This window comes from Budorcas taxicolor, chromosome 16, assembly GCF_023091745.1.
Source record: "Budorcas taxicolor isolate Tak-1 chromosome 16, Takin1.1, whole genome shotgun sequence".
In the NCBI taxonomy this organism is placed as follows: Eukaryota; Metazoa; Chordata; class Mammalia; order Artiodactyla; family Bovidae; genus Budorcas; species Budorcas taxicolor.
In genome coordinates, this window is record NC_068925.1 from 47,774,765 (window position 1) to 47,795,920 (window position 21,156).

A 21,156-nucleotide genomic window follows, 5' to 3' on the forward strand; every position below is an offset into this window, starting at 1 on the left:
GCAGGGACTGAACTCATGTCCCCTCCATTGGCAGGCGGATTCTTAGCCAATGCGCCACCAGGGAATTCTGAGGATTTTTGTTTGGTTGGTTGGTTACATCTTTGTTTTTATTTATTTTTGGGTGTGGCACGTAGGATCTTAGTTCCCCGACCAGGGATTGAACTGGTTCACCCTGCATCGGCAGCATGGCGCCTTAACCATTGGACTGCCACAGACGTCTCCACCCTTGAGGTTTTATTTGAGCCTCTCCTGGGTGCTGGGGCTTGTGAAATGGATCAGCCACTCCCTTCTGTTCCTGGAGTTCACTCTGGGGGAATGGAGATAACCAGGATGGACTTCCTGGAGGTGGCTGCTGGTGTCCAGAGAAATGAGGGCTTATTAAGATGGAAGAAAGCTGAGTGGGGATGGGGATGGATATTGGGAATGGAAAGAGTGAGTAGGGCTCAGAGGATGGGGAAAGGTAGGCAAAACTGAACAGGGAGCATCCTGAGGTCCAGGTGAGGTGTTTGAACTACCTGTCTTGGGGACCACGGAGGGAGGTGGTATCCCTACACTTCCCCAAGAGGAAGATGTGTAGAGTAGGGAACCTTCCTGGTGGTCCAGTGGCTAAGATACTGTGCTCCCAATGCTGGGATCCTAAGTTCCATCCCTGGTCAGGGAACTAGATCCCACATGCCGCAACTAGGAGTTTGCTTGCCACAGCTAAAGACCCCACATGCTGCAGTGAAGATTGAAGATCCTGTGTGTCGCAACCAAGACCTGTCACAGCCAAATAAATAAATGAATATATTTGTAAAAGATGTATGGAGTAACCCACACCTGGGAACTTCAGGGTTGCAGCCTACCCCTTTTCCAACTGCAGGACCCTGGGAAAGTCAGTCTACCTCTGAGCCTCAGTTTCCTCATCTGGAAGCTGAGGCTTCTAGAGTTGTGACAAGAATTAAGAGGGCTCAACTGTGGAGTGCTTAGCAGAGAGCGTGGCTTGCTGTGGTGTTCAAGAGGATGCTAGCTGTGATCATGGTGTATCATGTGTGCAGGGGGAGAAAAAAACCCTAGGCTCCCAGCATGCCCTCCTTTCCCTGAGATCTGAGACCACCTTGGTTCCATCCTAGACCTGATCAACCCCACCCAGCCAGACGGATGTTTACTGCACAGCTATCCTGTCCCCAGGGCAGGTGTCCTGTTGGGGACCCAGAGGAAGTGTTTGCTCCCTCCCTCCCAAAGGGCCAGGTGATGACCTGGTGGGTGTCCCCACCCTCCTGCAAGTTAACCACAGGGCAGAGTCCCTTGATCTGGGCATTCTGATGGAAATCCGTACAGGGCACCTCAGGTCACAAGGGGACACAGAGAAGGGCTGACATTGGCCTAGGGAACCGCCTTTGAGGGGATGGAAGACTTGGGGTGTTTGTCCTGGAGATGGGACCCTCAGGGCATCATCCTTAAAGGTATCAGTTCTAGCAGCCACTGTGTTCTTAGCACCTACTGCGTGCCAGGCCCTGCGTGCCAGGCCCTGCCTCAGTGCTTCTCCATGGGGACCTCATCTAGTCCTCACCCCCACTCTGTGCAGCAAGGACACGCCATCTCCATCAGAGACAGGACACTGAGAAAAAGAGAGGAGAAAATAACTTGCCTGGGTCTGTCTCAACTGGGTCTGTCTCAACCAGGTCTGTCTGTCCTCAGAGCCCACCATTTCTAACGAACTGTCAGGAGGAAAGGAGTGCCTGGTGAGTTTTCCTGCAGGGCTCCCAAGGGCCCTGGCAGGGAGGTGGACTTTGGTTCAGTATAGGTAAGAGTCTCCAACAGCTGAAGCTGTTCTCTGATACATAGGTAGTGAGCACCCCATTGCTAGAGGCAGTTTAAGCAGAGAGTGAAGATTGGATTTGATGACCTCAGACTTCCCTTCCAGCTTAACATTGGGCTGTGAGGTGGCAGGGATGAGTCGGTAGGGGTGGTGTCTGTGTCTAGGGGAAGGCTTGTCAGATGAAGACCTGTGGACACAGGGCAGAGGAAGGGGTGGGTCTGAGGTCCTTGTGGAGAAAGAGTGGGCAGGATGTGGTGAATAATGGAAGAAGGAGTCACTCTCCTGGGCAATGGTTTGGGGGCGAGAGGTGAAGGCCAGGCACCCTTGAGAATGGCCAGATTCTGGGATCTCTGGAGGTAGCTGGTTCTTAGAGATGCTGGTCAGTTGTAGATCCGGGGCAGTCCAGTGTGTGACTGGAGAATGGGGCAGGACCAGGGAAGCAGTGCAAGTGGAACTTTGGGGCTTTGGCTAAGTAATTTGGAGGGGGAAAGTGAAGGTCTGGGGTGCCCCAGAGGCCGGGACAGAGGACTCACCACATGCCACCTGGCCAAGATGAGCTGCCCTGTTGTGGACCAGCCCCAGGGAGGTCAGCGCTGCTAAGGACGGTGACTCCCATTAGGAGGGGCCTCCTGTAGTCTGGAGGGTGTCTGATGGGGGTGATCTAGAGTTGGGAAAATGCAAGTAGGTCTGAACCAGGAGGCTGGGAGTCAGGGGTTGCAGTCCTATCATGCCAGACTCCCTAGGGAAGGGGGTAGGTGTGCTTGGGGCGGGGTATCCCCAGACACTACCCCTACCTCAAGTCCTGAACGCTGAGTTATTCTGAACTCAATCTGCCAGGAACCACCGAAGGGCGGGATGGGCCCCTCTTTCAGGACCTACTAGGCGTGGGCCAGGAAAAAAGAGGGAGGCACGGAGCTAGGCGGGTCCGTTTCTCAGGCGCCGCGGAGGGCGCAGTTCAGAATCCAGCGGAAGCCAGCCTGGCTTGGGGCGATTCCCAGGGCGGGCAGGGCCTGCAGATGCCTCCTTCTGGATCCCGGGGGGCAGCATCCTGCCGCTGGCCCTGGCCGGGGTCGAAAAGGCGAACTCTTTTCTTAAAGCCCAGGTCAAAGACTGCAGGTTTTGAACTTTCTGCAAGTCTGTAAGGGCAGCCCCCTTGGGGACAGTGACAACGGCCTCCTTACCTCTGTCCGCAGCCCGGACCCTAGGTTACCCCCAAACGCCGGCCGGCCCTCCAGCCACCCCGTGGGCCACGGGGTGGGGCGCCCGGAGCTTCCCGGGAGCGCAGCCCCTCCCCGGCACAGCCGGGCGCGCCGATGGTACGTCCCGGCCCGCCCAGGTGGTAGCGCCCGCGCCGGCCTACCGTAATTCCCCTACGACCCGCGCCCCCGCCGGCGCAGAGCGGACCGAGCCCGCCCCGCGGTTCCTGTGGCCCTCGCCCTACAGGCCCCTCGGAGCTTTGGCAGTCTTGACCCGAGCCCTAGCCACTGGGGAGGAGACCCATGTCCCTAGGTGAGTCTCACGGGGAAGTTCAGAGGTGGGGTGGGTCCGGGAGCCAAGACTCCCCCTGAATTAATAGACAGAAGCCCGGGGCGGGGGGAGCAGGAGGGATATTGCGGGTAGGGGAGGGCGAGAGTCCCACACAGCCCTGGGCCTGCAGGTGGCCGTCGATGGGTGCCACTGGCTCTGCTTCCACTTACTTGAAGGTGGAATGGGCTCCAGCGCCCGCCCCCACAATGACTCTAGGGTGGGGTCGGCTGGGATAAATGGCCGTGAGGAGTCTGTAGGGCCCCAGCCCTGGTGTGAGGGCTGCTGGTGGGGCGAAAGGTTCCGAAGGGGATTTGGCGGGACTTAAATACGTGGTTTCGGCGACCTTGCCGCATCTGGGCGTCCATGACGGTCCGAGGGGAAAGTCCTCTCGATGCCGGCAGGGGGCGCGAGAGTCTGCACCTCAGGCCGCCTGGGTCTGGCCTGGTCCTCGCTGGGGAAAAGGGGAGAGAGAGAGCCAGAGGACCCATGGGTCTTCTGGAGACCCAGAGGCCAGGAGAAACCCTGGGCCGCTCTGATGAAAGACTGAGGAAATGGAGGCCCAGGGGCCTCGGACCCCTACCGATTCCTCCATTTCCTTCCCCAGGCTTGGAGGGCTCTGGAAGGATTTGTTTCACTATTCTTCTGCTCCTTTGCCAGAGTCCAGATACACATTTGAACCCAGCAGCCATCCCTAGATAGAGAATTCTAGAAAACTGGCCAGTGCCATCTTTGCACAGTAGGGAAGGGTAGGAGGTAGGTAGGTGAGCCCCAGAAGCAGGTGTGCAGCCCAGGCCTGTGCCCTCTCCCTGATTTCCTCCCAAAGAGCCTTTTGTGTGGCTCTGAAACAAGAGGTGCCTGGAGAAGTTGCAGGCTTCCTGGTTGGGGGCTGGGGCTCCAGGACACATTTCTGCAGGACCAGGGCAGGGGGCAAAGTTCATGGACCACACAGCCTCTCCTTTTCCGCCTAGTACCCACTGGTCCCAGCTGGTTGGCTCCCTGGGGAGGAAGAGGGCTCACTGGCTTCTGGACTTGGTGGTGTGGAGCTGGCCTGCGGAGAGGTTGTCTACACCCTTACCATCTTCCCAGCACAGGGCAGGTCCTTAGAGCAGGCTCTGCCTCCGGGGGGACCCCAGAACCTGAGAACAAGCGGTGAGGCCCAGGCCTAGGGGAAGGGAGGAGCCAGATGGGCCGTTTGGAGAGGAGAGCAGCCTGGCAGAGCCGGCTCCTCCCTGGCTAACATGCCCATGCATGCAGCCTCCACCCCTGGATTTCCAAGGTGCCAGATGGAGCCTCGGGGCTGGGAGCCTCTTAGGGGAGCTTAGCTTGGGTAGGGAGCCCCTGGGCAGGGGTGTCCCCCTGGCCAGAGAGTCCCAACTCCTGGTTCTAGGCCAGTCTCCTGTGGACAGAGCACAGAGCTGGCCCCAGACCTGTGACCTCCCCTCTCCCACTGCAGACCAGGCTGGGGCCCCAATCCACTGTGGGGAAGGGGAGGCCCACAGGCCTCTGCTTTTCTGGGGCTGGGGAGGTGCTGCAGGGCGGGAGTGGCAGGGGGCTCCTGCCTTGGAGACTCCATTATTCATCAGCCATGGCATCTGGTTTCTGGGTATCAGTTTCAACAAGCCAGTCCTGACTCATGAGCCTGGAGCTGGGGCTGGGCTAGGGAGGGGCCCCCTCCTCAGGGAGTCAGGGGCTGGGACCTTTTGGGCCTGCTCACGGGCTATTTCAGCTCCCTATTTAGCGAGGCGGTGGGAACCTCGAAGCCTCCCGAGGCCTCCTCCCTTCCCTGTGCAGGGCTTCTTTCTTCCTCTGCTCCACAGGTTCCGTGACCCTGCACTCTTGGCCCTGGGACAGCAGGGCCCTGGCCCTCCAAGGAGCAGCCCCAGCCCTGGATGGAGAACCCAAGCGGGAGCGTGACTCAGGGTGGCCAGAACCTGGTCACTCCGGTGACCTCTGGTGACCTGTCCTGGCCCAGTCCTGATGGTCTCCACTCAGTGCAACCTGGCTACCCCAGACTAGTGGGCTTGGGGATCTTCCCTGTCCTCAAGGGGGTGGAGCTCAAGTCCCTGCTGCCCAAACCACCACTTGGCTGGTCTTTATGTCACCACGGCTTCTCTGCTTGAGGCTCACAGGGAGTGGTCCAGTGGGCATCTGCTGTTAGAACAAGTTTTTTTACCTTTCCAAACCTCAGTGTCTTTGTCTGTTGAATGGAGATAGTAACAGTATCTTCTCCTTATGGTCTCTGAGAAGAGTGAACAGGATTTGGCATGGGCCTGGCACTTAAGTGTGCTCAGAGGTTGGCCTGGGGGGCAGCAGCAGGGGCAGGGGGCTTGGGCAACACCACCAGTCTTTGAGGTAGAAACTGACCTGCCTGGGGCCAGCAAGCCAAGGTCATGGATGCTGGAAGGGATGGAGAGAAGCCGTGGACAGGCAATGGAGAAAGCTTTGTTAACTGTTGGCCACCGGAAGGGGCATCCTGGCCAAGACCTTCCTGGCCCCAATGGCCTTCTCTGGCATGAAGCTCCTCCTTCTGTCTTCATTCGTCCATTCATCATCTTAGTCTACACTGAGTACCTGTGGTGGCCAGGACTGTTCTAAGTGCCAAAGATGAAGCATGGGCCAGACAGCCAAGACTGCTAGCCTCTGGAGAGAATATTCTAGCAGGGAAAAGTGATAATCAAGAAGTGAACAAAGAAAATAATTTCAGATCATAATATAAATAGATGCTTTGGAGAAAATGATTCAATTTAAGGGGACTGAGAGTTCTGGGGTAAGGGGGTGTTTATCTGGAGAGAAGAGTAACGGCCTCCTTGGAGAGGTAGGATTTAAATTGGGGCTCAGTGCCAGCTGTTGGGAAGATCAAGGGCACATGGTGTTCCAGAACACAGAGGAGCAGGTTCTGAGCTCAGTGAGTTGTAGGGATGAAGGAAGCCAGCATGGCAGCCCACCCTGTGGAACCGGCCAGGGGGGCAAGGTAGGAGCCAGGCCACAGTTGGGATTTTATTTTAAGCAAGATGGGAAGTCACAGGAGGGTTTGGTGGGGGGCGGAGGAGTGACATGGGCAGGCTTCAGTTTTAAAAGATTTGCCTGTGGTATGGAAAGAGGGCCACTCAGGATGTGGGAGGGGACACAGCCGTGGAAACCTCCTGACCGGGATAGACGGATAAATTGCTGCTCCTCACAAAACCTGCAGACCGTCTTCCCCCCACAGAACCAGATTGAGGGGGGGCTGTCTAGGGGATGGGGCTAATGACAGCGTGTCTCCCTCCCCCATGAGTACTGAGGAGTGCCCCAGGGAGGCCATTCCAGAACCCGAGTCAGAAGCCTGGGTGTCGGTCCTGCCTGTGGACTTCTCTGTCACTTTACCCCCAACTCGATGAGCGAGGATAACAGTGCCCGCCTCCACCTCCCGGGAGTGAGTGTGAAAGCGCTTTGACGACCTACAGTGGGGACCCTGGCACCACACCCCATTCCTGGCCTGCGTCTCTCGGGCTCTGATGAGCGCCCTCTGGCGGTAGGGCACAGGAAGCTCCCACGTGGCCTTGAGCCGGGGAGGGGTGCGGGGCGGTGGGTGCCAACCTGGAGCAGCAGGGGCTTCGTGGAAATCTGAGTTGGGCTGCCGGGTTGTCCTGACGCCTCCTCTCACTCTACTCCTGGGCGCACCCCAGAGATCACCCTGTCCGCCTCGCGCACCTGCCTTCCGCCCGCCGCCTCCACTTGTGGTCATCAGCCCCACTCTGCTTCTCTGCCTGGCCTGGGTAGTGGGAGCGGGGGTCCCCTGGGCTCAGGCTCTGAGGCGGGGGTCTCTTGGATTGCGGGCCGGCACTAAGATGACCCTCAAGAAGGCCTCTGAGCGCCGGCTGTGTGGCTGGGACTGGGAAGTGGAGTCAGATATCCTCGGGCCTGGACGGGGAGCGGGGTCCGAGGACCCCTAGGGAGATGTGATGTGTCCTTGGTCCGGTCCCCCCTCTTCTGCCACCAGCATTAAGGAAGGTCCCTTGTGGGAGGGAGAAGTTCTGCGGGCTCAGGCTCTGGGGCGGGCGTCCCCAGGACAGGAGGGAGGGGGTTAAGATGCCCTATGGCCAGGGGGACCTCCTATGCCCAGTCGTTCGCTTTGCGGGGCGGTCGGTGGGGGTCACAGCAAATTGAGGCGCCCGCGGGACTGGGCGGGGCCGGGGTTCTGCAGTCAAGGTGAGGGGGGTTGTCACCGGCGGGCCCCCCTGCCCCCAGCATCCAAGGAGGTCCCCGGGGCGGGGAACCCTCTGAGCCTGGGACCTTTGCGTGGGGGTGGGGGGTGGGGGTCAGGGCGGGGCTGCCGGCGGGAGGGTGTTCCCCGCCCCCCGGGGTCCCCGGCGCGCTCGGCGGGCGGGCGCTGCCGCACAATGGCAGGAAGCGGGGCTCCGCGCTTTGTCCGGCGGGCGGCGCAGACCGCCGCTTCCTCCGGCCGCCATGGGTACGGGACCCGGCGTCTCCGGGCGCCGCGCGGCCTCCAGGCCGAGCCCCGGGCTGCCCTCCCAAGACTCCGAGCCTGGCTGGGCAGGGGGTCGTGGCCGCAACTGGGAAGGCCAGGTACGGGCGCGGGGGGCCGGGGCGGGTGCTCTGTCGCTCCTCCGTGCGCGTCTCTAAGCGGATCCGGTACTCGGCGGCCCAGCCCCCTGCCCGGGGTGCACACCGCGGGGATGCAGCGGGGAGGAGGGGCTGGGGAGGCGATGAAGGGCTGGAAGCTTGAGATGTGTCCCCCACCCTGGCACCAAGGGGACCAAGCAGCGGAGGGGACAGCCAGACCCTGGCCTTTTGTGTCTGGGGCTGACTCCGGACACACCTGTGGGTCCCAGGCCCTGCACTGGCCACCCTCCCCTTTCCTTCCTCTGCCCAGGCCCTGCCCACACCCTTCCTACTCCTGCTTCTGAGGCCACCCTGGTGGGATTGGGAAGGCTGATTTCTCCACGCCCCATCCCTGGGCGAGTCAGCCTTGATCGTGCTACCCAAGAGGCCCAGGCCCCTCTATTATTTGTAAAGATACCGCCCATTCTCTGCCTTTGGACATGCAGTGACGCCTCCACTCTCTCCTCTTTGGCCTGAGTCCTGAGAACTTTTGGATTCGGACCCTGCTGTCTCTCCCTGGCTGGCAGGGTCGCTGCTGCCCTTAGAGAGTGGTTGTGGGGGGGATGTGGGGGCAGCAAGGAGGTGGGGAGTAGACCTTGGGTCTGAGAGAAGAGGCTCAAGAGTCTGGCTTTGGGAAGGGGCTACCCTGCTTTTGTGATGGGGAGACCCCCCCCCAACCCTGGAGGGAGTTGCGGAGACCCTGGCGTTTGGAGATGGAGGAGTGAGAAGAACAGACAGTGTGGGCTGTGCCCACCTCAGCCTCAGCTTCCCTCCCTGGGGGTTCTCAATCCGCTGAATACTCACCTGCTTCAGATCCTAGCCTGACTCTCACATCATCCTGGTGTCCCTGAGCCTGGGGGCTACTGGGAGGATGGAAGGAGGTCAGCCACCAGCTGGACTCTTGTTAAAATTAGCATTAGTATCAGTAGTAAGTTCCTCCTCCAGGGGATCCTCCCAACCAAGGAACTGAACTCTTGTCTCCTGCATTGGCAGGTGGATTCTTTACCACTGCGCCACCTGGGAAGCCCACCTATTGGTTAGTACATTCAGTTAATATTTACTTAGTGGCAATCTGTATGCTATGCAGTGGTATTGTAGGTATCATAAGTAGGAAATGGCAACTCACTCCAGTATTCTTGCCTGCAGAATTCCATGGATGGAGAAGCCTTGTGGGAGCACATTTACTGGTTAGGTTTTAAAACAAGATTGTGGCACAGAACCAAGAACTTGGACTGGAAGAGTCCCAGAGAACCACCCCCCCCCAAACCCAGCACACCCACAACCTGGCATGGCTCCTGCCATGTCACCCCCCTACCCACTGTGAGGCTAGGGCTGGTCAGCCCACAGCCCCACTGCCCAATGCCAAGCCTGGCAGCAGAAAAGTGAAGCTGTCAGGGAAATCGCTAGAGGCCTGGAAGGGGTCGGCATGGGGCACCTGTGCCAGACTGACTGCCAGGCTGGACACAGAGGGCGAGAGGGCTGCCGAGCTGGCTGTGAGCCTCCTGGGAAGAAAGGACAAGCCCTTCCTCAGATTTGTTGTCAGGAAGAGATGCTCACTGCAGGGGTTCCTGTATCCGCAAAGCCTGGCCCTCTCTCCCTTCCCTGCTACCAAGAAATGGTGTGAATGTGGTGAAAATGTGGGATCTGGAGCTACGTACCCTCGGTTCAAGTCCTGACTCCACTAGCTGTGTGACCTTAAACAAGTTGCTTAACCTCTCTGAGCCTCACTTTCCTCTTCTGTAAAATACAGACAATCCTAGCCCCTACCTCCTGGGATGAGGAACCCTCAGTACAGCCCCGGGCGCATGACAATCACATTATAAATGATCAGACATTTTCAGCTTCCTCTTCTTTCCTGTCTTTGGCAATTTTCTCTGCTGTCTAGGCCATCCTTACGCTGTCTGTCACCTTCAAAATTCCTAATTGGGGGACTTCCCTGGTGGTCTGGTAGCTGAGAACTCTGCGCTCCCAACGCAGGGGGTCCAGGTTCAATTCCTGGTCAGGGAATTAGATCCCACGTGGTACAACTAAGATTTTGCATACCACAACTAAAGATCCCATGTGCGGCAACCAAGACCTGACACAACCAAATAAATAAACAAATATTAAAAGGAAAATCCCTGGGACTTCCCTGGTGGTTCAGTGGTTAAGACTTCACCTTCCATCCCAGGGGGTGTGGGTTTGATCCCTGGTCGGGGAGCTAAGATCCTCCATGCTTTGGGCTGAAAAACCAAAACACAGAACAGAAGCAATATTGTAACCAATTCAATAAAGAAGAAGATGCCTGATCAGGCTCTCTCCAGCCCAAATCTCCAGTGGTCCTCTATCATGCTACTTAATAATCAAACCAGTACTTATTGAACGGCTAGGATGAAATCAGTCAGTGAAGCTGAAAGACCGAAACTGCCGTCCTTGCAGAGCTGATAGGGCCTGGAGGCAACAAAGTGAGACACACAGGCTGCCTGCCAGTGGAAGGTGTTACGGAGAGAAGGCGGGGGCAGGGAGTGAATGTGGAGGAATGAAACCTTAGGAGGGGAAGATGGTGACTTTTGAGTGAGGGTCTGGAGGAACGGAGGTAGCTGGTTATTTCAGTGTCTGGGAAAGTGTTTCAGGCTGAGGGATTAGCAGATGCCAAGGCTCAGAGGTGGGGCACATCTGAAGAAGCATGTCCGAGAAGGCAGGAGGAGGGACTTCCCTGGTGGTCCAGTGGCCAAGACTCTGCTCTCCCAGTGCAGGGGGCCTGGGTTCAATTCTTGGTCAGGGAACTAAGATCCTGCATGCCACAACTAAAGACCCTGAGTGCTGTGACTAAAGACCCAGCACAGGCAAATAAATAAATATATGCATGCTCAGTGGCTCAATCGTGTCTGACTCTTTCTGGCCCCGTGGACTGTAGTCTGCCAGGCTCCCCTGTCCATGGGATTTTCCAGGCAAGAGTACTGGAGTGGGTTGCCACTTCGTATTCTAGGAGATCATCCCAACCCAGGGATCAAACCTGTGTTTCTTGCATCTCCTGCATTGGCAGGTGGGTCAAGCGTCTGTCTACAATGCGGGAGACCCAGGTTCAATCCCTGGGTTGGGAAGATCCCCTGGAGAAGGAAATGGCAATCCACTCCAGTACTATTGCCTGGAAAATCCATGGACAGAAGAGCCTGGTAGGCTACAGTCCACGGGGTCGCAAAGAGTCGGACACGACTGAGTGACTTCACTTTCTTTCACTTCCTACCACTAGTGCCACCTGGGAAGCCCAATAAAAGGGAAAGCAGGAGGCCGGTGGGTGGGGGCAGTGTAAGGAGCTAGGAGAACAGGACAGGAGACCCCCGAGGTCACATGCCTTGGCAGGAGGCGGGAAGCCCTTGCAGCGTTTTGAGGAGATCCGTGTGACTCCTCTTTGAACTGGGTCCACTGCGGCTGCTCATGGAGAACAGACTGGGGTCAAGGATGGGTGTAGGGTGACCAGCTCTGGGGCCCTGTCATCCTGCCAAGAGGCGATGGGAGCTAAGCTGGCCTGGAGAGTGTGGCTGGTTTGAAACTATGGATATTAAGGGTGGAGCCTGAAGACGCGTTAGACTGCCTGGATGATGGGTAACAGAAGGATCACAGGTGACCCCAAGGTTTTTGGCCTAATATATTTTCTTGGGGCTGTCATAACAAGTCAGGGTGGCTTTAGAACAACAGAAGTTTATTCTCTCTGTTCTGAAGCCAAAAGTCCGATATTAAGACGTGGTCAGTTCGTTCTCCCTTGGAAGTTACCAGGGAGGACTCTCCCTTGCCTCCTCCAGCTTCTGGCGCCTCCTGGGGTCCCTCAGTGTCCCGTGGCTTGTAGACGCATGACTGCAGTCCCTGCCTCTGTTGTCCCATGGCTTCTTACTGTGTGTCCCCTCTCTGTGTCTGTTCCCTTCTTATAAGGATGCCAGTCATATGGTTAGTCCATACTCTATCCTGTGTGATTACAGACCCCATTATGACCTCAGCTTAACTAATGACATCTGTAATGATCCTCTTTCCATCAAGGGCACCTTCTGTGGTGCTGGGAGTTAGGACTGAACCTATCTTTTTTTTTTTTAAAAAAGAACTACTTGCTGTGCCGCCTGGCTTGTGAGATTCTAGTTCCCCAACCAGGCCTTCCCAGGTATCTCAGTGGTAAAGAATCTGCCTTCCAGTTTAGGAGATGCAGGTTCAATTCCTGGGTCAGGAATATCCCCTGGAGAAGGAATTGGCAACCCACTCCAGTATTCTTGCCTGGAGAATCCCACGGATAGAGGAGCCTTGATGGGCTACACACAGTCCTTGGGGTCACAAAGAGTCGGACATGACTTAGCAAGTAAACAACAACAACAGCAGTTCCCCAACCAGGGATTGAATCCAGGTCCATGGCTGTGATAGCACCAAGTCCTAACCACTGGACCAGGGAATACCCTGAACCTATCTCTTTGAGGGACATAATTCAGCACATAACATCAGCATAGCCAGAAGGTGTTGCCAGTAATCGAAATGGGTAGAGCCATGTGGAAAATTTCAGGAGCTCATGTGAGGACCTCTTAAGTTTGAGATGCTTGTTGGGATCCAGGAGGAGGATGGAGAAGGTGGGTCCAGAGTCTTGGGCCTGGTCCCCACAGGACAGATCACCTGGGAGCCCTCCCTAGGACAGTGGGTGTGGGTAAAATGAGGAGGGGTCCACAGAGGGGAGGGAATAGGCAAGGCATGGGTCCTGGGGGCCGAGGAAGAAACGGTTTCCAAGAGACCATGTCAAATGCTGGGCCCTGGGTGAACAAGCAAGAGGACTTCCAAGTGTGGATGTCAGCAGAGACCTTAGAAGAGCAAACTGGGGAGGGAGCAGAATTGATGGGAGAGGGTCTGAGAGAAAAAGGAAGAATTAGAAAATCTCCGGTTGCAACCATCATAGTAATAGTTTGATTTAGGCAAAAGCCATTGGTGAGGACTAAAGTCCTGGAGTGTGCAATCACTGGGGAGCAGGCTATCCCAAAGTGTCACCCCAGGACTGCCTACTCATTGGTGGTTTAGTGGCTATGTCCAACTCTTTGCGACCCCATGGACCATAGCCTGCCAGGCTCCCTAGTCCATGGGCTTTTCCAGGCAAGAATACTGGAGTGGTTTGCCATTTCCTTCTCCAGGGGATCTCCTGACCCAGGGATTGAACCTGGGTCACCTGCATTGCAGGCGGATTCTTTACCACTGAGCCACCAGAGGAGCCCTGTATCGACTCATTACAGAGAGAGAATACGCCTGTCAACCACAACTAAGACCCAAATAAGTAAACATTAAAGCAAACAAACAAGATACAGTGAGATCCCCAGATGGTCTGGCACTGGGGCACACTGAGGAAGACATAGTCCACTCTCTGTCATCCCTGCACATATGCTCATCATTAAACTATGCGAGAAGAGTTGATGCTCTTGAGCTATGGTGTTGAAGAAGACTCTTGAGAGTCCCTTGGACTGCAAGGAGATCAAACCAGTCAATCCTAAAGGAAATCAATCCTGAATATTCTTTAGAAGGACTGATGCTAAAGCTGAAGCTCCAATATTTTGGCCACTTGCTGCGAAGAGCTAACTCATTGGAAAAGACCCTGAAGCTCAGAAAGATTGAAGGCAGGAGGAGAAGGGGATGACAGAGTATGAGATGGTTGGATGGCATCACTAACTCAATGGACATGAGTTTGAGCAAGCCCCGGGAGATGGTGAAGGACAGGGAAGCCTGGTGTGCTACAGTCCATGGGGTCACAAAGAGTCGGACACAACTGAGCAACTGAACGACAGCAAACTATGCGAGACCCCCAGACAAATCCAGAAGGAAGGGCTTTCTGCAAAACTGCTGGCCTGGCTGCTTCAGTGTCCTGAAAGGCAGGGTAGAAAATGTGGGACATTCATTCATTCTTTAAAAAAATTTTTTTAAAAAAAATATATATGTATGTATATTTTATGTATTTCTTTAGCTGCACTGGTTCTTATTTGCATCCCCCAGGATATTTGATCTTCGCTGAGGCATGCGGGATCTTTAGTTTGGGCACGTGAACTCTTAGTCGTGGCATGTGGTATCTACTTCCTGACCAAGGATCGAACCCAGGCCTCCTGCATTGGGAGCTTGGAGTCTTAGCCACTGAACCACTAGGGAAGTTCCAGGGCATTTATTCTTAAAGGGATAAACAAACACAGCCAAATGTACATACATATGAGCCTTGATTGGATACCATGTGGGAAAAAGTCTGTGAAGGACATTATTTAGACACTTGTGCAAATGCCAAGGGCAACTAAAGTTGGACAGAGTATCATCACTGAGTTTCCCCGAGTGTGACACACACAAAGCTGTGTGGGATTTTGCATGAGAACATCTGTGCTCCCAGGTGGTGTCGATTTCCTCCCCAGGGGAGGGGTGTCACGAGCAGTGTGGCAAATGTGAATGACTGGCAGAGCCAGAAGGGTGTGCAGATGTCATTGTGCTGTTCTTACAACTTTCTGTAGGTTTGAATTATTTTAAAACAAAACGTTGAGGGAAAAGAAAATAAAGGGTAATGGGAGGAGAGAACAGGAACTGGTGGTTATGGATGCCCAGTTTTACAGAGTTTAGTTATAAGTGGAGGGCGAGCTGGAGCTGGAGAACCGGATTGGTTTGCCCATGGGAATGATCTGGTGAGAGGTGGGTCTCAGTGAGAGGTGGGTCTTGGTGGAAGGCTGGTCTGGGATTGGGGCAGGGTGAAGCCTCCACAGCCCAGGATGGGTGGGTGGCTGTGGTGGTTAGGGCTCATGGAATGCCTTCTGGTGGCTTCTGTATCCCTGGAAAAGTAGGCAGTGGGTCAGTGGGGCGTGAGTTTGGGATGCTTAGGGGATGGAGGAGATAGGAAAGTCATCCGTGGGGGTGGGGATGAGAGCAGACTGGAGCAAACGGGTAAATCTGAGGTCACGTCACTAAGCAACGGCCCGTGGGTCCCACATAGGCACCCAGATGCCAGCATCATTCCCTGACTCCTCCATAAGCCCCTCCACACCCTGACTTACAAATCCAGGGTGGTCAGCTGTTCGGGGGCTGCGCAGGTCATAGAATTGAGGGCAGAGGCCCTGGGCACGGAGGACGGGGAGGCAGTCTGTTTGAAGACACTGAGTTGGGCAAACTGACAGGCAGCCCCAGCTTCACTTTTTGGGGCCCTTTCTGCCTGTGTTCCAGAAGAGACCCTGGGAGCACCTGCTTCATGGTTACTTACTCGGCACTGTGTTTCTTGTGGGCGGGGCTTTGCTTTCTCTACATCCCCCAGAATGGACGCCTTGTAGGTGCTTGGGAAACACTTGATAGATAAATTAATAAGCACGAGCCCCTGTGAAATGTGGATGTTTGGACATGAGGAGCAGCCCCTGTAAGGCCAGGGGCCCTGTGTACCACAGGGGTCTGGGTCCACCCTGCCCCCATCCTTTCCCACACAGGTATGCCACCACGCCGACTGCCAGCAGCTACACCACCGGGGCCCCCTCAACCTCTGTGAGGCCTGTGACAGCAAGTTCCACAGCACCATGCATTATGATGGGCACGTCCGCTTCGACCTGCCCCCCCAAGGTGAGCACAGGGAGGGGCCAGTCCCTAGAGCCCTTGCCTGGGGGCACAGGGTCCTGGTAATTGTAGGCATCATGACAAGGCCATGAGAAAGGACACGCAACTGTGAACAATGAAACCCAAATCCACTGCTGCCCCTTTTGTTCCACAAATGGTTTTTTTGGAACATTTATTTTGTATTGAGGTATAGCTGATTAACAGGGATTCCCAGGTGGTGCTAGTGGTAAAGAACCCACCTGCTAATGCAGGAGACAGACACAGGTTTGATTCCTGGGTCGGGAAGATCCCCTGGAGGAGGCCATGGTAACCCACTTCAGTATTCTTGCCTGGAGAATCCCATGGACAGAGGAGCCTGGCAGGCTACAGTCCATGGGGTTGCAAAGGGTCGGACATGACTGAAGCAACTTAGCATGCACGCACGCATGCATAGCCGATTAACAATGTTGGGATAGTTTCAGATGAACAGGGAAGGGAAGTATACATGTCAGTATACATGTATGCTCAGTCATAAGTATACATGTATCCATTCTCCCCCAAACCCTCCTCCCTTCCAGGCTGCCACATAGCACGGAGCAGAGTTCCATGTGCTATACAGTAGATCCTTGTTGGTTATGCATTTTAAATACAGCCATGTGTACATGTCCATCCCAAACTCCCTGACTATCCTTTCCTGCCATCCTCCCCCCTGCCTGTTTTTTAATAAGAGGAAAAGTTGGGGACCGGCCCTGCTCGAGGGCTAGCCTGTCCCCTCTAGGGGCCAGGTCCTTTTCGATGAACCTGCCCCTGCCCAGGCCAGCGTGGAGAAAGTCCTTCCGTCTTTTCCTCCAGGCAGGGGATTCCTGGGCAGATCCTCCAGCCAGGCAGCCAGTGGGCAGAGGCAGTGGGAGGTGGGATGAGCAGATCAGAAGGAACTTACAGCAGGAAACAAGAAACCCCTCCTGCTAAACAGGGGTTTGCCTGGCCCACTGCCAGCTGACTGTGCTGAGGTGGCTTTGTCTCCCTCCCCAGCTGGTCAGAAGGACAAAAGGGCTGCTCCCCAGGGCCCCTGGGACTTTGGGTGTGGTCACAGTGGTGACCTGTAAGAAAGGGGAGGGGGAGGGGACACCTGCAAGAAAGAGCCATGGACTTTGGTCCCTCCCTGCAACAATCCTACAGGCAATGCTTCTTTATGCCTATTTCATAGATGGGTAAACTGAGGTGGATTTGTACTGGGCACAGGGCATCATCACCCAGGGTATCATTCCAGGGCCCTTGCATCTTTTTGAGTCTGGGGATGGATAAATGATAAGCAGTGACTGACTCCTCCTCACAGAACTGAGGGGCCCTGGCTTGTTAGGGAGGCCGGGGTCCCAGGGTCCATAGATGACTTTGGTTTCTCTGGAGACTGCCGTGTTGGAAGACTAAAGAAGGGACCGGGGACATGGAGGCAAGCACAACTCCGCTCCCACTCAACTCCACAGGCTCTGTCCTGGCTCGGAACGTGTCCACCCGGTCATGCCCCCCGCGCACCAGCCCTGCCGTGGACTTGGAGGAGGAGGAAGAGAGCTGTATGGATGGCAAGGGGTAGGTGAGGGGTTGGTGGGTGGAGCAGACACCTGGGAGCTCCCAAGGCTGGGTGTCAGGTCACAGATTTAGGGACCAGAGACCCCTCCTAGCCCTGCTGCCACCCAGATTCCTGGAGGGTGAGCCTCTAGGGCTTCTGGGAACAGACTCCATGTGTCTAGGGACCCTGGGGATAACTCCTGGATTGGCCACTAGGGAGCGCACAGCTCTTGTAAGCCCCTCCCCACCTCCACCCCTGCTTGCCTGAGCCAACCTGAGTTACCTGGCCACCTACAGTCAGCAAGGGGTGGGTCACCAGCTGGGGCCTACCCACATCCCACCCTGATGAGAGCCCACCCACGCCTCCAACCTCTGCCCTGACTGGCTTCCTTGCAGGGACCGAAAGACCACAGGTCTGAAACTCTCCAAGAAGAAAGCCAGGAGAAGACATACAGATGTAAGGAGCCCCCAGGCTGGCAGAGCATGGCCCCCCCGAGCCTCTGCCCCTCCTGGGCCCTTTCCATTCCCGAGGCTGGGCCTCTCTGCTCTGAATTCCAGGACCAGGGATGGGGCGTGGAGTGAGTGTGTCTTTCTGTCACCACCCAGCCCTGCCCGCCTTAGCCCAGGTGGGGGATGCTCCAGGAGCTCCTGCCTCCAGCAGGAGGGCTGCCGGGGGCCTCCCTGGGATAGAAAAGGACAGGGAGATCCCTGTGCTCACCAGGACCCTGGGGTGGGGAGGGGAGGGCGCTAGGGGTGCAGACGCTGAGATGCATGTCCGCTCAGGACCCAAGCAAGGAGTGCTTCACCCTGAAATTTGACCTGAACGTGGACATTGAGACGGAGATTGTACCAGCCATGAAGAAGAAGTCTCTGGGGTAGGGCTTGATGGGGCTGAGGGGAGAAGGGAGCTGGGAGGCAGTTGTGGCCTCAGCAGGTATGACTGTGTGTCTGTGTGGCGGCCTGTAAATGAGTGTGTCCTCCCCAATGGGCACCCCACTGATGTGCAGTGAGGGCCCGGGAGCCATGCTTGAATGGACATGACCCACCCCTAGGGCATGGACTGGCATGTGACAGGGTCTGCCCTGGTGTGTCAACACGAACATGTGAGAGAGAGGGTGTGTTGGCTTGTGTATACACATGTGAACCTCCTATTTGTGTGTGCATGTATGAACCTGGGTGTGATCCCCCTGGGGTCTCCCTTTTTCTTTAGGGGGAGGGGTGGGGGTTTGTGTGATGGCCCCCAACACACACACCTCCTGTCCTGGGGCAGGGAGGTGCTGCTGCCAGTATTTGAAAGGAAGGGCATTGCACTGGGCAAAGTGGACATCTATCTGGACCAGTCCAACACGCCCCTGTCCCTCACCTTTGAGGCCTACAGGTTTGGGGGACACTACCTGCGGGTAAAAGGTGAGTAGGGGAGCTGGGGCACGACTGGGTCCTCTGGGGAGGGTGTTGTTTCCCAGCTCAGGTTCCCGTTGGCCATGGCCTTGAGCAGGCTCATTACCATACAGGTGTCTCTGCTGGGCGGCAGTGCTGGGTGCTGGCAGGGCAGGGCTTTGGGGGAGGGCAGCCAGGCCTTGGTTTGGATCCTCCGGTGAGAGAGAGGACTGGGGCCTCGTCCTCCACGGGCCTGGGTTTTGAGGACCTCTACTTGTCCCACCATGCCTTGCCAGCCAAGCCAGGGGATGAGGGGAAGGTGGAGCAGGGGGTGAAGGACTCCAAGTCGCTGAGTCTGCCGATCCTGCGGCAAGCCGGAGCTGGGCCCCCGGCCCAAGAGCGTGTGGACCCCCAGAGCCGCCGGGAGAGCCTGGATATCCTGGTGAGGAGGGGCTGTGTCAGGGCTGGGGGTGGGGAGGGGCCAGAGGGGAGGTCACCTGGGCCCCTTGCTGCTCCTGCTGGGAGCTTTCCTCCCCCTTCTGTGAAATGGGGCTGTCTCGGGGCATATGGGGTGGATCTAACCCAGTGCAGGGGGATGGGCCTGGGGATTCTGAGTGTCCATGCACGAGGAGTCCGAGCATGTGTGTCCAAGCAGCCATTGTGTGGGGAGCGAAGCTGTGTGTCACTGGCTGTGTTCGTGAGCGTTCATCAGGGATCCACTTGGATGTGGGCTTCTAAGTGCACCCGAGTGTGTGTGACTCTGTGTTCTCCCATGTGCTTTATGCTGCTGGTTGGGGTTGGTGGTGGGGGGAGGTGTGGCCCAGGGGCGCCTCTCTGGACCTTCCAGCCCCCAGGTCATGTGTAGGTCTCAGGAAAGGTGGCCTCACAGGGTGGGGGAATGCAGAGACCCTCCTGCATCCCAGGCAGGTTTGAGGTCCTGGAAATGCGTGATGGGGTGGGGCCATGGAGGTCAGAGTGGACCTGCCTCTTGACTGTTGCTCCCTGGCCAGGCCCCTGGTCGCCGACGCAAGAACATGTCAGAGTTCCTAGGGGAGGCAAGCATCCCTGGGCAGGAGCCCCCCACACCCTCCAGCTGCTCTCTGCCCAGCAGTAGCAGCAGTGGCAGCAGCAGCAGCAGCAGCAGTGGCAGTGACAGCTGGAAGAACAGGGCGGCCAGTCGCTTCAGTGGCTTCTTCAGCTCAGGCCCCAGCACCAGCGCCTATGGCCGGGTATGTGGGCCTGGGTGCCCTGGGGCAGGGCAGCTGGCTGACCCCTGACCCCTGACCCTGACCACGGGTCTCCTCTCAGGAGATAGACAAGATGGAGCAGCTGGAGGGCAAGCTGCACGCCTACGGCCTCTTTGGGCTGCCCAGGCTGCCCCGGAGGCTGCGCTTTGACCATGACTCCTGGGAGGAAGAAGGTGACGAAGAGGAGGATGAGGATGACGCCGGACTTCGGCTGGAGGACAGCTGGCGGGAGCTAATTGATGGGCACGAGGTGGGTGCCGCCCGCCTGCCCACACCTCCCCCGTTCTCAGGGAAGGGGGGGCATTATCGGCCCTGCCCCACTCCACGGGGCCCTTCCTAGGGTGGCAGGATGTTCCATGGGCAGCCCTGCCAAGCTGCTGTCATCATTAACCAGCTTTGGAGGAACTCAGGCAAGGTGAAAGTGTGGTGCACTACTTGGCTGGCCCAGAACTTGGGGGGCCTCTGTGTCTCAAATGGGAAAAAAAAGGTTGCGTGCAGGACCACTCCACCTGCTCCCCTGATCTGGCCACCCTGGGGCTCCTGGAGACACCCTGCCCTCCCCACAGAAGCTGACCCGGCGGCAGTGCCACCAGCAGGAGGCGGTCTGGGAGCTCCTGCACACGGAGGCCTCATACATTAAGAAGCTGCGGGTGATCACCAACGTGAGTGTGGGACCCAGAGCCACCCTGCCTCCCTGCCCATCTCTGCCCCCACCTTGGCCTCCTCTGGGTGTCCCTGAGCAGAGTTTGGACCTTTGCAGAAGGAGCAGGTGCCAAGCAACAAAGGGGGAGGAGAGTGGGGGCAGGCCACACCCCAGCATGGAGGTGATTCCCTGGGGCCCCAGGGAATCGGGAGGGGGCTTGGGGCAAGTTTGCTGGCTTGAGCTGAGTAACACAGACCTCATCCTTTCACTCATCCACTCAACAGCTGTTTCCAAACACCTGCTGTATGCCAGGTGTCCAGCAGCCCACACCCTAGATGTGGAGACAGGATGGGTAGGCACTGGGGGTGGGGGGCCGTGTAGGGACTTTGACTGGGGGAGCATCTGTCCTGGGCTTGTGGGCTCAAGGAAGACACCCTCTGGGCAGAAACCAGAGAGCCAGGGCAGAGCTGGAGGAGAGAGTTCCAGATGTGGCAGCCAGGGCAGTGTGCCAGAGCGGCTCTCCAGGTGGAGCCTGGGTAGGGGGACCCCCAGCTGGGCCATGAACTGGGTCTTTCCTCAAAGGGTGAACCCTTTCTGTCCCAGGCTGCCTGCCTCAGGGCCTCCCAGGATGGGGAAGGGGTGAAGGGAGCCTTAGAGTCTGGGTGGGGCATCGGGACAGGGAACACCCCTCCCCCCGCCCCCGGCTCCAGACGCAGTGCTCCTTGCCCCCACAGCTTTTCCTGTGCTGCCTCCTGAACCTGCAAGAGTCGGGACTGCTGTGTGAGGTGCCGCGCGGGGCCGGGGTGGGGGCGGTCTCAGGAAGTAACGGGGAGTGCGGAGGGGCTAAAGCCAGG

The 21,156-nt window shown here is 57.1% G+C and overlaps 1 protein-coding gene across 1 annotated transcript in view; it reads left to right on the forward strand.

Moving 5' to 3' along the window:
• The window catches only part of PLEKHG5 (pleckstrin homology and RhoGEF domain containing G5), a 50,200-nt gene that overhangs the window by 23,747 nt on the left and 5,297 nt on the right, over positions 1-21,156 (forward strand). Inside the window, exons 3-12 of the mRNA XM_052653812.1 lie at positions 15,367-15,496; positions 16,954-17,056; positions 17,432-17,492; positions 17,819-17,910; positions 18,306-18,442; positions 18,709-18,854; positions 19,423-19,641; positions 19,721-19,909; positions 20,226-20,321; positions 21,037-21,087. Coding sequence (XP_052509772.1) covers positions 15,367-15,496; positions 16,954-17,056; positions 17,432-17,492; positions 17,819-17,910; positions 18,306-18,442; positions 18,709-18,854; positions 19,423-19,641; positions 19,721-19,909; positions 20,226-20,321; positions 21,037-21,087 — 1,224 coding nt within the window. The remainder of the gene's footprint in view (positions 1-15,366; positions 15,497-16,953; positions 17,057-17,431; positions 17,493-17,818; positions 17,911-18,305; positions 18,443-18,708; positions 18,855-19,422; positions 19,642-19,720; positions 19,910-20,225; positions 20,322-21,036; positions 21,088-21,156) is intronic.